Source organism: Malus domestica, chromosome 16 (assembly GCF_042453785.1).
Source record: "Malus domestica chromosome 16, GDT2T_hap1".
Lineage (NCBI taxonomy): Eukaryota > Viridiplantae > Streptophyta > Magnoliopsida > Rosales > Rosaceae > Malus > Malus domestica.
The window spans coordinates 36,137,981-36,154,304 of record NC_091676.1 but is presented as its reverse complement, the minus strand read 5'-3'; the positions used below and the strand labels follow the sequence as shown (position 1 = coordinate 36,154,304).

The following is a 16,324-nucleotide window of genomic DNA, read 5'->3' as shown; positions in this document are numbered from 1 at the left end:
TTGAAGAAAGTGTTCTTCGTTCTTCGTTCATCGTTCTTCCAAGATCAAGCCCCAACGGCCATTTGGATCAACAATCATCCACTAATTCAAGATCAAGCCCCGACGGCCCTTGACGAAAGTGTTCTTCATTCCTCGTTCATCGTTATTCCAAGATCAAGCCCCGATGGCCCTTGGATCAACCATCCACCAATTCAAGATCAAGCCCCAAAGGCCCTTGAAGAACTTCCACCAATTCAAGATCAAGCCCCGACGACCCTTGAAGAAAGCACCATCGTTCATCATCCGTTCATCCTAAGATCAAGCCCCAAAGGCCCTTGAAGAACTTCCACCAATTCAAGATCAAGCCCCGACGACCCTTGAAGAAAGCACCATCGTTCATCATCCGTTCATCCTAAGATCAAGCCCCAACGGCCCTTTAGATCAACAAACATCAACAAATCCATACATCCAACCGTTCTTCAAGATCAAGCCCAAAAGCCCTTGAAGATCCGTTCATCACCGTTATTCAAGATCAAGCCTTAACGGCCCTTGAAGAAACACTCATCCTCAAGATCAAACCCCAACGGCTCCTTGAAGATCCGCTCAAATCCACCTTCAAAGATCAAGCCCAGGGCCCCCTTGAAGAAACTTCCAACAGTTCATCCAAGATCAAGCCTCGACGGCCCTTGGATCAACGAAACATCCACAAATCAACACCTTACGGAGATCGAATCAGAGGATCAAAATAGAGAGAGATTGTAACCCAAAATCATCAAATACAAATATTTGTTTGTGCACGTTGTTCTTGTCTCTTTCGTTTTCAGGAAATTTTCGTGTTCACAAATTGGCACGCCCAGTGGGACCATCTCTACCTCTCATCTCTTTCTCCGTTCAAGAAATTCGAGCACACTTCCAAAATTAATGGCATCAAGGAAGGCTCAAACTGTTCCCGCAACTGGCGTAAAGAACAAGAGCGTCATCGTCGCAAGTGGTGTCACTTTAGGCATCACGACTCGAAGCAAGGCAAGAGCTACTTCTGCCGCCTCTTTCACCTCTGCATCAACTCTGCCAAGGGAACAAGAGCACCCAAGGCAAGAGCCTTTGATCACCTTAGCCTCACCAAAGGCACCAAGGGGCGAAAGTCCAAGGAAATACTCTGAATCCATGCTTTCCAATGCCGATTCGAGCGGCAGTTCAGCCATGCAAGTCATGACCATTGGAGCAACTTCAATCGATGAGCAGCTGGCTCAAATGAATGAAGCAATCGCAAGGCTAACACGAACTGTGGAAGAAAAAGACTTGCAAATCGCTGCACTCGTCAGCCGACTGGAGCCACAGGACGACGAGAACCCCGACCCAAAGAATGATCCACTAAAGAGAAGAGATGACGAAGAAGAGGAGCCTCAGGTGGAGAAAAACGATGTGAAGCCGGAGCCAGACCAAGCAGCAGCACTCATGGGATCTCTTTCTATCCAGCAGCTGCAGGAGATGATCACCAACACCATCAAGGCACAGTACGAAGGGAGTTCACATACCTCCTTGTTCTACTCGAAGCCCTACTCTAAGAAGATTGATGCCCTGAAGATGCCAAGGGGTTATCAACCACCAAAGTTCACGCAGTTTGATGGAAAGGGAAACCCGAAACAACACGTTGCCCACTTTGTTGAAACTTGCAACAATGCAGGGACCGAAGGGGACTACCTTGCCAAGCAGTTTGTGCGCTTGCTGAAAGGAAACGCCTTTGAGTGGTACACAGACCTAGAACCTGAGTCCATCAACAGCTGGGAGCAATTAGAGTGGGAATTCCTCAACCGCTTTTATAGCACCCGCCGCACTGTGAGCATGCTAGAGCTAACGAGCACAAAGCAATGGAAAGATGAGCCGGTTATTGACTACATCAACAGATGGCGCACTCTAAGCCTCGACTGCAAAGACAGGCTCTCGGAGACCTCTTCAATCGAGATGTGCGTCCAAGGTATGCAATAGGGTTTGCAATACATCCTTCAAGGCATTAAACCACGGACCTTCGAAGAGCTAGCCACCCGCTCCCATGACATGGAGTTGAGCATCGCCCATCATGGGAAGAAAGAACCGATCGCCGACTACAAGAACGACAAAGTTCTTGGGCCAAAGTTGGAGAAGACTGCGTGGAAACCCACCAAGGAAGCAATGACGGTCAACACAGCTCCCGTCAAAATCCCTACACGAGGCAAGGCGATTCAAACCGAAGCTTTTCGTGATCAAGAGATGCGTAGACGCACTTTGAAGGAGCTTGAGGAGATGACTTATCCATTCCCCGACTCTGATGTGGTTGCCATATTAAAAGACTTGCTAGAAAAGAAAGTGATTGGTTTGCCTGAGTGCAAACGGCCAGAAGAGATGAATCGCACTGACAGTCCAAGGTACTGTAAATTCCACCGCTTCATCAGTCATCCGACAGAAAAATGTTTCGTGCTGAAAGATCTCATCATGAAACTGGCTCAGAAAGGAATCATCGAGCTAGATCTTGACGATGTGGTGAAGTCAAACTATACCACCTTCACTTCTGGCTCTTCCGACTCAAATTTTTCACCTCAACCGCTAGGGGCATCCTCCAAGACAAGCAAAGTTGAAGGATGGACTCAAGTCACTCCTAAGAAATTGCACAAGAAGCATACGTCTCCTCCACAAGTTCGCTAATCGGAAAGGGGGCAAAGCAGCTCTTGTCAACCTTCAAAGCAACGTGAACGTGTTGAAGATGATGAAACTTCGACACGAAGATCGTCCGTCCCCATCACAATGCGCGATTTCTTGCCCGAAGACTTCTTCAATCACTCGGTCAAGGCTCCGTGCTATGAAGATTGTGAGGAACGCCTCTCCAAAATTGCTTGACAAATTCACCAATGCTCCTTGTTCGCATGAGCCTAAACTGCACGAACCAAAGCTCCTTGTCTGTAAGAGCCTAAACTGCATGGCACAACACTCATTGCCTGCATGAGTTAAAACTGTAAACGGCACAAAAAGAAAATACCAAAAAATATGTATGTATTTGAACTACGTTTTGACTTGATCTCTTTGGAAGGGTACGTAGGCAGCTTGAATATTCAATTTCAAGTTCAGTCACATCAAATAAAAAAACAATAATAATAATGTTTTATTAAAAAAAAAAATATATATATATATATATATACACACACACATATGTTTTATGTATTTAAAAAGAAAGAAAAAAAAAAGGAGTTCTTTTACATACATATACATATATATATATATATGTATGTATGTATATGCATCAGCAGCCAGCCCACCAAAAGGAGGACATCCAAACCCAAGTGGCAGTGACCAGGCCCAAACCTATTGTCCAAATTCAGCATCATACCCAGGACCGATCTCCCATCTCCTCTCAACCCAATTCCAAACAACCGCAGGACTCTAATCCTCCTCACTCTCCTGTCCCTGGCTGCCACAATCCAACCCCATAAACGTCACCATGAAAGGTGGCGCTGCCACTGGCGGCAGTCCTAGTTTCAACAACAACAACATTACTACTACTAGTGACCAAACGACGACGTCTACGTCCTCCTGGGGCACGTGGGAGGAGCTCCTGCTAGCATGCGCCGTCAAGCGCTACGGCATCCACGACCGGGACACCGTCGCCATGGAACTCCAAGCCAAGATCTCTCTCTCCCCTTCTACCGAGACCTGCTCCTCCTCTTCAACAATGCCGTCGTCTTCTTCCCCAAATCCTCCCTCGAGTCAAGGACTGCTCACTAACTCCGCCGCCTCGTCTTGAATGAAATGAAAGAGAAGAATCTCATCACTCGGCCCAACCAAGACCCTTCATCTGAGCCATCAGACTCCGTAGTTCCTGCACCCGCCACAAGTCAGCAACCCAAACGCCCTGAACAGCTTGAAAGATCAGATTCCTTGCTTGCTAAGCAAAAGTGTACTGCACCCATCGTTGTCTGCTACAAAAGGAGCTCCATTCTGTCAAAACCTTCCGCGGCTGTTTCTAGCTTTGGTCAGACTCTCAAAGGAGATGAGAAGAAGAAAGCAGCATCTTTTGATCTTAAACCGTCCATTAAACGCCACCAAGGCCTCTTCTGATGATCATGCAGCAGCTGAAAAACATGGCAGTTCAGTACTAGTAAAGAGTGATGCTGCTGCTGCTAAAGCCAAAGACAACCCCGTGATCACTAGAACCAGAAGCTCGAGAAGGACGAGTATGAGTACTGCTCATCACGAGAATAATAATGGCAGTGCTTCCAAGAAGAAACAAAGTGCGAGCTCGGCAAGTTTGAAAGCCGAAACTCCCAAACCGGATAAGAAGGGGAAAACGGAGGCAGCAGGGTCGGACAAAAAAGCGTAGTATGGCAGCTGATTTCTTGAAGAGAATAAAGCGCAATTCACCTGCGGACACACTGAAGAGTGGTGGCACTGGCACCGGCACTGGTTCTAGATCAGGTGGAGAGCAAAAGAGGAGGGGAAATGGTGGTAAGGTTGACAAAGTTAAAGAGAGGGTGTTAAGGCAAAGCGGAGATAAGAAGAAACAAGCCAAGGAAGAAAGCAGCAGCTCCGGCGAAGCCTAAAGTTGCAGTGAAGGAACAAGTGTTAAGGCTATGAACACTTGGTGGTTTTCGTTGGCGGCAGCGACGTCCTCCTCTGTTCTCCTCACCACTGCGCCGCTGCCTACAACTCCAGCTCTGCCACGACTGGCAACCATTGTCACAACAGCTGCGGTAGTCGCGAGCAGGACTCTTCATCACCATCTCTGCAGCTCTCCCCTTTTGCCCATCAGTTCCAAGCAGCAACGGCAACGGCAAAGTCTCCGACATCAACGCTGCACCGCTCTTCTCTTGCATCCTCCTCCGTCTCTTGCCTCGCAGCTGCCACCAACTTCAAAGACCGCTGTCAAACGACTAGCCGGCCGAGAAGCCCTTCCTCAAACTCCAGCTCTTCGTCCGTCTTCGTCCTTCCCTACAAAATCCCTTAGCCAAGCATCCTAATTTATACAAAAAAAAAAAAAAAAAAAAAAAAAAAAAAAAAGTGGTGGAGCAAAGCAAAGTGGTGCTGTCACCACATGAAAAAAAAAGGGGGGGTGCATCAGGCACCATGTGCAAAGAAAAAATAAAAGAATAAAAAATATATATATATAATAATGGTAAAGGTTTTGGGTGAAGCTGTCACCACGTGAAAAAAAAAGGGGGGGGGTGCATCAGGCACCATGTGCAAAGAAAAAAATAAAAGAATAAAAAAAAAAAAAATATATATATATATATATAATAATGGTAAAGGTTTTGGGTGATCCACTTACCGTGTTTTGATTGTTTTAAAGCCAAGCTGGAAAGAAGGAGAAATAATATAAAAAAAAATTTGGTGGAGTCTTGGTGCCTCTGGCACCATGTGAAAAAATTTAAAAAAAAAAAAAAAATGAATGGTGGATCAGTCCACGTGAAAAATTAATATTAATATGTATGTATGTATGTGTGCATAATATATGTATGTTTACAGCAAAAAAAAAAAAAAAAAAAAAAAAAAAAAAAAAAAAAAACAAATGCATTGAGAGAAATAAAATCCGTTTTTATTTATTTTTTTCTGGAAATTTTACATAAATTTGCATTATACATACTTTAAACAAAAAAAAAATCAAATTTTCAAGAAGGGATTTTCAAGGTTGCTCAGATGGCGCCTCAGTACTCAGCGGAGCCCCAGATCGAAAAGGCACCAGAGGGTGATTATTCAAAGCCTCAGTACTAGGCAGAACCCCAAGAGGAGGAGGCACCAAAGGTTGATCATTTGAGGCTTCATTACGTGTTACAGCCCCAGAAGACGAAGGCAAATGCTGCTGGAACAAACCCACAAACCTCTGATAATCAAGTAAAATCTGACCATCAGATTCCTGCATCTGGTCAATCTTCCTCTCCATGTTTGTCGCATAGCTATAGGCGAGCTTATGCAACTGTTTATTCTCCTGCTTGAGCCCTCTAATCTCTTGTTTGAGACTCATCACCTCAGCCGCCAATGATTCAACTTGACGGGTTCGAGCAAATAGGCGTTGGGCCATATTAGACACAGAACCTGCACACTGCACACTAAGAGCCAGATAATCCTTAACAGCCAACTCATCAGACCGTTTGGAAAGTAGTCTGTTATCTCTGGGAGTGACAAGGTTTCGGGCCACCACCGCAGCGGTCATATCATTCTTCACCACCGAATCCCCAACGGTAAGAGGACCAGTAGGGGATATGAAGGATGGGCGCCATATGTTGTCTGGAGAAGGCGGGACTGCCTCTTCACCAAGGTTCAAATCAAAACGACGGTCGGAAGGCCCAGACATTTTCAAAGGTGTTGAAGAAAGAAGAGGTCGGACAAATTAAGATCTTAGAAATGCAAGAGGGGAGTTTCTACAAGCGAAAATTCAAGTGTGCTTTGAAACGAACTGCGTGCCTCTATAAAAAAATCAGCACTCGACGGGATTTCAGAGATCGAAGAGGTGAGCTTAGAGTTCGAAAATGCCGATTCAAAAATCGAAGAGGCAAGCTCAGAAATCGGAGAAGCATCTTGCTTTTCCAGACGCGTTAGCACCCGTCACACGCAAACTCAGCTTTGCGGAAATCACGGGCAATTTGTTAAAGCGCCAATCCTAGGTATCGAAGAGGCGCCAGTCTTTTTCAGCGTCGTCAGCACCCGTCATGCGCAAACTCAGCTTTGCGAAAATCACGGGCAATTTGTCGAAGCGCCGATCCTAGATATCGAAGAGGCGCCAGTCTTTTTCAGCCTCGTCAACACCTATCACATGCACACTCAGCTTGACGAAAATTACGGACAATTTGTCGAAGATTTCTGATAAAGAAGAAAGCACGTGAAGCCATACTGATCAATCACGCATTGGTTACCAACACGAGTAAAAGAATAGTACCTCTACAGGTACTAAAGAAATTCCTATAACTGTCCACCTTCACCCTTCATAGCAAGGCAGACATATAGAACCTTTCTTCATCTCTGAGAATGCCTTCCCAACGAAGCCTCTCGGGTCACTCAGTGTTCCTTATTCCTTGGGGTACCTCTGCAAGCCAATGACTCCAAAGCAAAAGTATCTCATATTACCAGGGTAGAAAGCAAGAGTATCTCATATCATGCGTTCTCCCTGTCCTTTCCTTTGTCCTTGTTCTTACCTACAAAGACAAGGATAAAGAAAACAATATGGCGGAACCTCCACTCAAACTCGGGTAAGGAACCGACTGCTTGGAACCCTTCCCTGATTGCCTACTTAGCACTGCTCTCGAGTACTCGTCTCCCACTGCTGCTGTACTTCCAAAGAAGCTGCCACATCTGCCTGAAGAACGGATAAGGCAAGTGAAAATGATACCTTGCAGCATGTGGAGACAACGTGCAGAAGAAACAAGCAGAGAAGAATGCAGCCTACACAGTCAACTCAGCAGAAGGAGTCTGAGATGAGGAACTCGAGAAGATGCCACATCTGCCTGAGGAACAGATAAAGGAAATAAAAATGATACCTTGAAGCATGTGGAGACAAGTGCAACAAAGCACGTGCTGATTCATCCGCTACTTCAAAATCAAAAGTATCTCATATCATTAGGGTTGCAATCACTCTGGGTAGTGGACTCGTTTTGACCCTCAAATTCTTGGGTCGACTCGCTAGGCGTTGTGGGCTGCACGTGCCGATTCACCACCCTTGAATCGAATCCTTAAAGATCAAGTCACCAACTGGAAGAAGAGCCCATCAATCTTGAAGATCATACCGTTGACCAAACTGCTCAGGTGTGAATTAGAAAGATTGAACAAAGAAATAGGTTGTCACCTTCACCTCGTGCCTGCTTGCCATGTGTTCGAGTCAACCTTCAAGAATCAAGCCTCAACGGCCCTTGAAGAAGTTTCCAGCCAAATTCAAGATCAAGCCTCGACGGCCCTTGAGGAAATCACAAGTCCGATTCAAGATCAAGTGTCTACCACTCTTGAATCAAAACCTAGTTCAAGAATAAGCTGTGGAAAATCAACAATTGGAGGAATCCAGAAAATCCTCCAACCCAGTTCAAGATCAAAGCTGTGGAAAGTCAACAAAGCGCAAAAACAAATACGTGCCGATTCATCCACTACCAAAGCCAAAGATCATCTACCACATGAAGCTTCTTGTGGTCCAATTTCAACCTTCAAGATCAAGCCTCGACGGCCCTTGAAGAAATTTCAAACAAAAGTTCAAGAACAAGCCTCAAACGGCCCTTGAAGAAATTTCCAGCCCAATTCAAGATCAAGCCCCAACGGCCCTTGGATCGACATCTACAATAAGGGACTTCAAAACACATCTCCTACACATGACAAGCACATGTATACGACGCGCCTCGAAGTGGGGGCATTTGTAGACATCGAAATTTCGGTAAATAAATGTTGACCGATAAATCAAAGTGTCAACGCTCATGTATTACATAAATTTTACACGTAGCGTGTGTCTAAACAAAAAATCAAAATAAGTTGGAAAAGTCATCAAACAGGACACGTGTCAACACCTGGCAGAAACGACTTATTTCATCTGGAATATTATATTCAAAATTAGGCCTTGGAAATTTCTATAAATAGAAGGCTAATTCATTCATTTGAGGGGAACCAAAATCATTAGGCAAAATTCTTGAAGCTCTAAAGCTCTGAAACTCCGAAGCTCTCAAGCATCAAGGTTCCCGAAGAATCAAGAAAACGTTCTTCGTTATTCGTTCATCGTTCTTCCAAGATCAAGCCCAAACGGCCCCTTTGGATCAACAATCATCCACCAATTCAAGATCAAGCCCCGACGACCCTTGAAGAAAGTGTTCTTCGTTCTTCGTTCATCGTTCTTCCAAGATCAAGCCCCAACGGCCATTTGGATCAACAATCATCCACTAATTCAAGATCAAGCTCCGAAGGCCCTTGAAGAAAGTGTTCTTCGTTCCTCGTTCATCGTTATTCCAAGATCAAGCCCCGACGGCCCTTGGATCAACCATCCACCAATTCAAGATCAAGCCCCAAAGGCCCTTGAAGAACTTCCACCAATTCAAGATCAAGCCCCGACGGCCCTTGAAGAAAGCACCATCGTTCATCATCCGTTCATCCTAAGATCAAGCCCCAACGGCCCTTTAGATCAACAAACATCAACAAATCCATACATCCAACCGTTTTTCAAGATCAAGCCCAAAAGCCCTTGAAGATCCGTTCATCACCGTTATTCAAGATCAAGCCTTAACGGCCCTTGAAGAAACACTCATCCTCAAGATCAAGCCCCAACGACTCCTTGAAGATCCGCTCAAATCCACCTTCAAAGATCAAGCCCATGGCCCCCTTGAAGAAACTTCCAACAGTTCATCCAAGATCAAGCCTCGACGGCCCTTGGATCAACGAAACATCCACAAATCAACACCTTACGGAGATCGAATCAGAGGATCAAAATAGAGAGAGATTGTAACCCAAAATCATCAAATACAAATATTTGTTTGTGCACGTTGTTCTTGTCTCTTTCGTTTTCAGGAAATTTTCGTGTTCACAGCTTTTACACATGACATGAAAACGCACATTACACAACTCACAAAGTACTTACAGGACATGCGCTCCAAAAGGCAGGACAAAGGAATAGGAACAAGCCAGAGCCTCTCAAAGTATAAGTCAGTATCCTCCAAGGTGCATGGCAATTTGGCATCCTATACTGGTCGGATATAGGTTTATATGGGGGGCACACCAGATGGACGAACAACTAACAGTGAAACAAATATCTATTGTACATCTGATGCGGCCATATAGTGACATTCAAAAGATTCAAGAAAGTAACACATCACATTGCACAAGCAAAGTGGTTTCTTTCCAGTTTAAGTTAATAAAAAGAAAGCCATCTACTCCATGTTGAATCTATTGGCACAATTCTATAGCATGTTTATGTACGTTAAGATCACATATAGTACTGGTTTAGTACTAAGGTGTTATAAAAAGTGGGTATAAAAAAAAGCTGAGCTTAAAAAGGTGTTTAGTAAATACTTAAAAACAAGTTATTTTCACAATTTTGGATGAAAAAAAGTTGAAAACGTGAAGCAGCATAAATGTTGGATTAGATTTTGAATCTTGAATTATGATTTCTTGTTAAACATTAGATTATATGTTTAAGATAAATTTTAGAAATATTTTTCTTTTAAAAATAAAGAAGCAGACCATCGGCGTTGCAGATGGCGTCAATGGTTGGGCTAATTATGGCATAGACGGTGGTGAGTACGCAAGGGAACTCATGAAGAACGCCTTTTATCGCCGCCCATATTTACAATAAAAATAATAACAATGTGAGTAATGAACTAAAAAGAAAAAGAAAGGGGCCTTTTGATAAACAGTTGATTGGAGCCGTTGATCCAAGAAACGTTTTGGAGGAAGCTCATGAAAAGAATAAGGAGAAGATTGGACTACAAGGCTCATCAACCGCTTGCATCCTCAGCTTCAACAAAGAGAGCGGAGTCTTGCATGTTGTGAACGTTGGGGACAGCGGGCTCATGCTATTTAGGGACAACAAGCTTCTGTACCAATCTCCGATTCAGCAGCGCATGTTCAACTTTACGTATCGGTTGGGGAACGGCATCAACAGCGATAGTCCTGATTCCGCTTGGGAGAAAAAGGATATTCAGACAGTCCAGGGGGACATCATATAGAATTTGAGATTGGAAAGGAAAAGTATGAATGCAAAAGAACAGAGAATAGGTGAGAATAATTTTGTGATTGATTTTCTTGATTATTTGCATTAGCATAGATTGTAAATATATACATATTACATTAGTTGACTTTGTAAAGCCATAGAAGGTAAGTATTAGAATACAATACAATAGTAAAGGCAAAGATTGAGTGAATCGTGCAGTGTAGCAAATCACGTCCTAATGGCAGATTTGTCTGCTTGATTTGCTGGACCTGTAGTAATCTCTTTATCCCCCCTCAAGCGAAACGGAACAAAGTGAAGATTGAGCTTGGAAATAAGGAAGGAGAGTCATTCACGAGATAGTCCTTTGGTGAAGACATCGGCAATTTGATGTTGTGAAGGCATATGCCGGGGTGGCAAGGACCCCCTGAGCAAGTAACTCACGAACAAAATGGTAGTCAATTTCTATGTACCGTGTGCGAGCATGGAAGACCGGATTTGTAGCCATTTGAAGAGCAGAGACATTATCGACGTAAATACATGGTGGAGTGTAAAGAGGAAGACCAATCTCACGAAACAAATAGCAGAACCACCGTAGTTCTGCTGCTGTGGTGGCAAGAGCGTGATATTCAGCTTTAGAGCTTGAGCGAGACACCGTGGATTGCTTTTTAGCAGTCCAAGTCAGAAGGTTCAGGCTAAGGAAAATGCACGCACCACTAGTGGATCGACGATCATCAACAAAACCAGCCCAATCAGCATCGAAAAATCCACGAAGAGAGAAGTCCGTTGAGGAACGGAAGAGGAGACCATGTGCAACGGTGCCCTTGATATAGCGATAAATGCGCTTGACTGCTTGAAGATGAGTGGTTTTCAGATTGTGCATGTATTGACAAACTTGATTGACAGCATAGGTAATGTCGAGGCGTGAGAGAGTAAGATATTGGAGCCCACCAACCATACTACGATATGTCTCTGGGTTAGAAAGTGGATCACCATCATGTGCAGATAAGCGTGTGGATGAGAGGAATGGAGTGGGACTTGGCTTGCAAAGATCCATCTTAAATTTTTTTAACAAATCAGAAGCATAACGAGATTGAGAGAGACACAGGTGGCTGCCATTGCGGATGACCTCTATGCCAAGAAAATAATTAAGATCCCCCAACTTCTGACTAGCAAAGGTGGCATATAATGTATCAATGAACTGATGAATAGCAGCAAAATTAGAACCTGTAACAATCAAATCGTTAACATATACAAGCACATATAGAGAATATGTGGAAGATTGATAAATAAACAAAGATGCATCTGATCGGCTATGGAAGAACCCTTGGCTATGCAAAAAGGAGTTTAAGCGTTGAAACCATGCACGTGGATCTTGTTTAAGACCATAGAGTGCCTTGTGAAGACAACAAACATGCTGAGGGTGTTGGGAATCGACAAAACTAGGTGGTTGTTTCATATAGACCTCTTCAAGCAAGATTCCATTCAAGAAGGCATTACGAATATCGAGTTGTTGTAAAGTCCAATTTTTTGCAAATAGCTAAGGCAAGGATTGTACGAATAGTCCTTGGTTTGACAACGGGACTTAAAGTTTCTTCGTAATCAAGACCTGCTTGTTGGTTGTAACCCTTGGCGATGCTTTATGTCGATCAATAGAACCATCTGCTTTGCGTTTCACCTGAAAGACCCATTTGCATCCGACAATATTCATATGAGGAGTAGCGGGAACAAAATACCATGTTTGGTTTTGACAAAGGGCTTCATACTCTTCTGTCATAGCTTTCTGCCAATGAGGATACTTGGTTGCTTGAATGTAGCTAGATGGTTCGAACTACATGGGATCATTAAGGGGTCGAGCCATAGACTATATTGTTGACACTTTTAAACTTTTGATGGTCAGGAGAGTGTGCCTGATCAAGCACAGGAGCATTATTGGTTGGCGTGAGCACCGTCGATGGGAAGGGCTCATCGGTGGATATATGGGTCCGTGGGTTTGGAGAAACACCATCAGAATGATCTGGCAATGGAGAAATGGGTGCCAAGCCAAGGGGTGTGGAAGAGGTATCTAGGTTCGTGGCCTCATGGTGGGAAGAAAAAGGTGTAGCTTGTGGGGGCTGCTGTGCTTGGTTGTGGGGAGCAAAACTAGGCATGGTAGTGGGGTCCATAACAAATTGTTGTTGCGGCGGCATGCTAGGAGAAGTTGCAGTTGTGATGGCTTGATATGGAAAAGTGGATTCATCAAATTGAACATGCCGGGAAATATAAACCTTACCAGAGGCAATGTCTAAACACCGATAGCCCTTGTAATTGTTATCGTAGCCAATAAAAACACATTTGATGGATTTTGTCATTAACTTATGAGAATTGTAGGGAACCATATGAGGAAAGCATGTGCAACCAAATGTCTTCAAGAATCGATAGTTTGGTGTCCTGTCAAATAACTTTTCATAAGGTGAGACATCCCCAATATTGTGCAGAGGTAACCGATTAATTAGAAAGGCGGCCGTGGTGAAAGCTTCCACCCAAAATGAGGACAGAAGATAGGATTGGGCAAGTAAACATAGACCCATTTCAACAATATGACGATGCTTTCTTTCAACAATGCCATTTTGTTGGGGAGTATAGGGACAAGAAAGTTGTTGAGTAATGCCATGTTAACGTAGAAAAATGTGGAAAGCATTGCTAGTGAATTCACCACCACCATCAGTTTGCACAATTTTTATTGTTCGTGTCAACCGATGTTCAACCATTCTTTTAAATGTAATGAAGGTAGACATAATATCAGATTTTCTTGCAAGGGGAAAGAACCACACAAATCTGGAGCATTCATCCACTATTGATAAATAAATTTTGTGCCCAAAATTAGAGAGAGTTGGAGCAGGTCCCCATACATCAAGATGCAAAAGATCAAGTGGATGTTGAGCTATAGATGTGCGAGAATTGAAAGGTAAGCGACATGATTTGCCTAATGGACAAATGTGACATTTGTTATTGGAGGATCCACCACTAATAGGTAAGTGATATTTATTGGCAAGAACTTGAAAAATAGCGGTTGATGGATGTCCAAGACAAGCGTGCCACACATCACGAGTCGTCCATTCTCCATAGAAAACAAGCTTTGGTCTAATTTGTGAAGCAGCCCGAATGTAATAAAAATCACCATAGTTATGCCCAATAAGAAGTACCTGGCCCGTTGTCTTGTCCTTCACACGAAAAGAACGATCATCCATCTTAAAGAAACAATGATTATCATAGCAAAATCGACGAAGCGATAGTAAGTTCTTTTTAATGGCACTAATATATAACACATCATCCAGTATGAAGGAGCCATGTAAACCAGTTACGGAGGATTTACCAATATGAGAGATACGTAATTGATTACCATTGCCAACAATAATAGAATCAGTACCTTCATAAGGTTGAATTTGTGTGAGAGTGGAAGGATCAATGGTCATGTGATTTGTTGTGCCGGAATCAACAATCCAAGGTGTTGGTGACGGAGAATGGGCAGTAGCAATATATGCAAAGTTTGCACGTGTCTTACATTGTTTAGCTTTGTGACCATATTCCTCGCATAGTTGGCAGGGTTCGTCAGCCTCAAAAGTGGGTGGCTTGGGTGGCAGCGATGGCGAAGGAAGAAGATGATGTCAATGGTCATTAAAGGGACCACGGTTGAGTCGATGAGTATTCCAATTGGTCTGGCGATGGGAATTAGAAGAACGCCAAACACCACCAGGATGACTGCAATCACGACCTTGTCCGTGGCTAAAAGAACGATTAGAGGAGGATAACCGGTTTTTGTTGGAGATGGATTTGGATGGGCCATTAGAGCGACGATGAGCGATGAAGGCAACACCATTGGACAATGAAAGAGATGACATCTTTTTTATGAGATTTTCTTCCTAAATGAGCAGGTCGTAACAATCATCATATGAGAAAGAAGGGCGAAGATGAACAACGGTGGTAAACTCCTTGTATTCAGGACCAATGCCATCTAAAAGGCATTCAATGAGGTCATCTTCACTGATACTGGAACCAGCAGTATTAAGAGAATCTGCAAGGCTTTTGGCATGCACCAGATAGTCAGACATGGGCTTCTCCGAATCTTTCTTAAGAGTGCGAAGTTGGTCACGAAGAGTGCGGATGTGAGTCTTGAAGAGAGGTGACAGACGATTTTCCAAGAGAGTCCAAACATCATAAGCATAGGTGCAAGGGATTAGAATAGTTCGGATAGAGGATATGTAGGTAGCCTTGATCCAACTGAAAATGAGTTTGTCCCTAGAATAATGGGGATTGACAAAGCCATCATTGTGCTTCTTCAGTGGTTTAGAATTGATAGTCACGACATCTTCCATACCATGAATTTCAAGAATATCCTGAAATTGAGATCGCCAACTAAGATAATTGTTGCGGTCCATGAGAGTGTTGATCGTATGAGAGATATTGAAGGTGGTGGGAAGGGAGATAGTAGGGGCAGTCATGGTAGAGGAAGATGAATCAGAGGAGGTAGAGGAGATTGGGGTAGCAGAAACCATAGAGGATCGAATAAAGCGTTAGCTTGTGGAGAAGGCTGATACCATATAGAATTTGAGATTGGAAAGGAAAAGTATGAATGCAAAAGAACAGAGAATAGGTGAGAATAATTTTGTGATTGATTTTCTTGATTATTTGCATTATCACAGATTGTAAATATATACATATTACATCAGTTGACTTTGTAAAGCCATATAAGGCAAGTATTAGAATACAACACAATAGTAAAGACAAAGATTGATTTTCTTGATTTGCTGGACCTGTAGTAATCTCTTTACATCATAGTCCTTGGGACTGATGGCTTGCTGGACAACATGTTTCCAAGCGAGATTGAGGAGGTTCTTGTGGCAAATAGTACGTCAAAGTCAAAAGATAGGGAATCTGACCGTAGTGGTGGTGATGGTGATGGTGATTTTGATTGCTATGCATTGGCTTTGAGCATAGCGAATCTCGCCCTCCATAGCTCGTTGGATAAGTACAACCTTAGCCCTTTTTCAGAAAACGCTAAGAAAGCTGGATTTGAGTACGTAGGAGGCAAGATCGACGACATTACTGTTATTGTTGCACGCGTTTGTAAACACGGAAATTCCTGCGATGAACGAGACAAGAAACACGTGTACAAAATAATATTTGTATTGATGATTTAGGGGTTACAATCTCTTCTACAAATTTAGCCTCTGATTCTATCTTTGTAATGGGTAGATTTGATGTTGTTGATCCAAAGGGCCGTCGGGGCTTGATCTTGGGATAAACAGTTGTGCAGATTTGTTGACGTCGTGGATCCAAAGGGCCGTCGGGGCTTGATATAGGGATGAACGAATGATGGATGATGAACACTTTCTTCAAGGGCCGTCGGGGCTTGATCTTGAATTAGTGGAAGTTCTTCAAGGGGCCATTGGGGCTTGATTTCGAATGAGGATTTGACGAAGAACGAAAAGAGCTTTCTTGATCCTTCGGGATTTGCTTGGGAGCTTTGGAGTTTCAAAGCTTCAAGGTTTTGGTGTGAGGTGAATTGGTTATGAATTGGTCTCCCTAAAATGAATGCCTTGGCCTCCTATTTATAGAATTCCAAAACTTGATTTTTTGGATTTAAATAATTAGATGAAATAAATCATTTCTGCCAGGTGTTGACACGTGTCCTGTTTGATGAATTTTCCAATTTATTTTTATTTTTTCGTTTAG

The 16,324-nt window shown here is 43.4% G+C and overlaps 2 protein-coding genes across 2 annotated transcripts; one reads left to right on the top strand and one right to left on the bottom strand.

The window, feature by feature from the left end:
• The first annotated feature begins 4,328 nt into the window (after nt 1-4,328).
• On the top strand, nt 4,329-10,628 carry LOC103404031 (uncharacterized). The gene is made up of 3 exons (XM_029096660.1): nt 4,329-4,457; nt 9,472-9,621; nt 10,317-10,628. Exons 1-3 carry the CDS (start codon nt 4,329-4,331, stop codon nt 10,626-10,628), a joined length of 591 nt encoding a protein of 196 aa, XP_028952493.1.
• Nucleotides 10,629-14,511: 3,883 nt separating this feature from the next.
• Nucleotides 14,512-15,090, bottom strand: LOC103404030 (uncharacterized). Its single transcript, XM_008342887.1, has one exon. It carries the CDS (start codon nt 15,088-15,090, stop codon nt 14,512-14,514), a length of 579 nt encoding a protein of 192 aa, XP_008341109.1.
• Nucleotides 15,091-16,324: the final 1,234 nt, after the last annotated feature.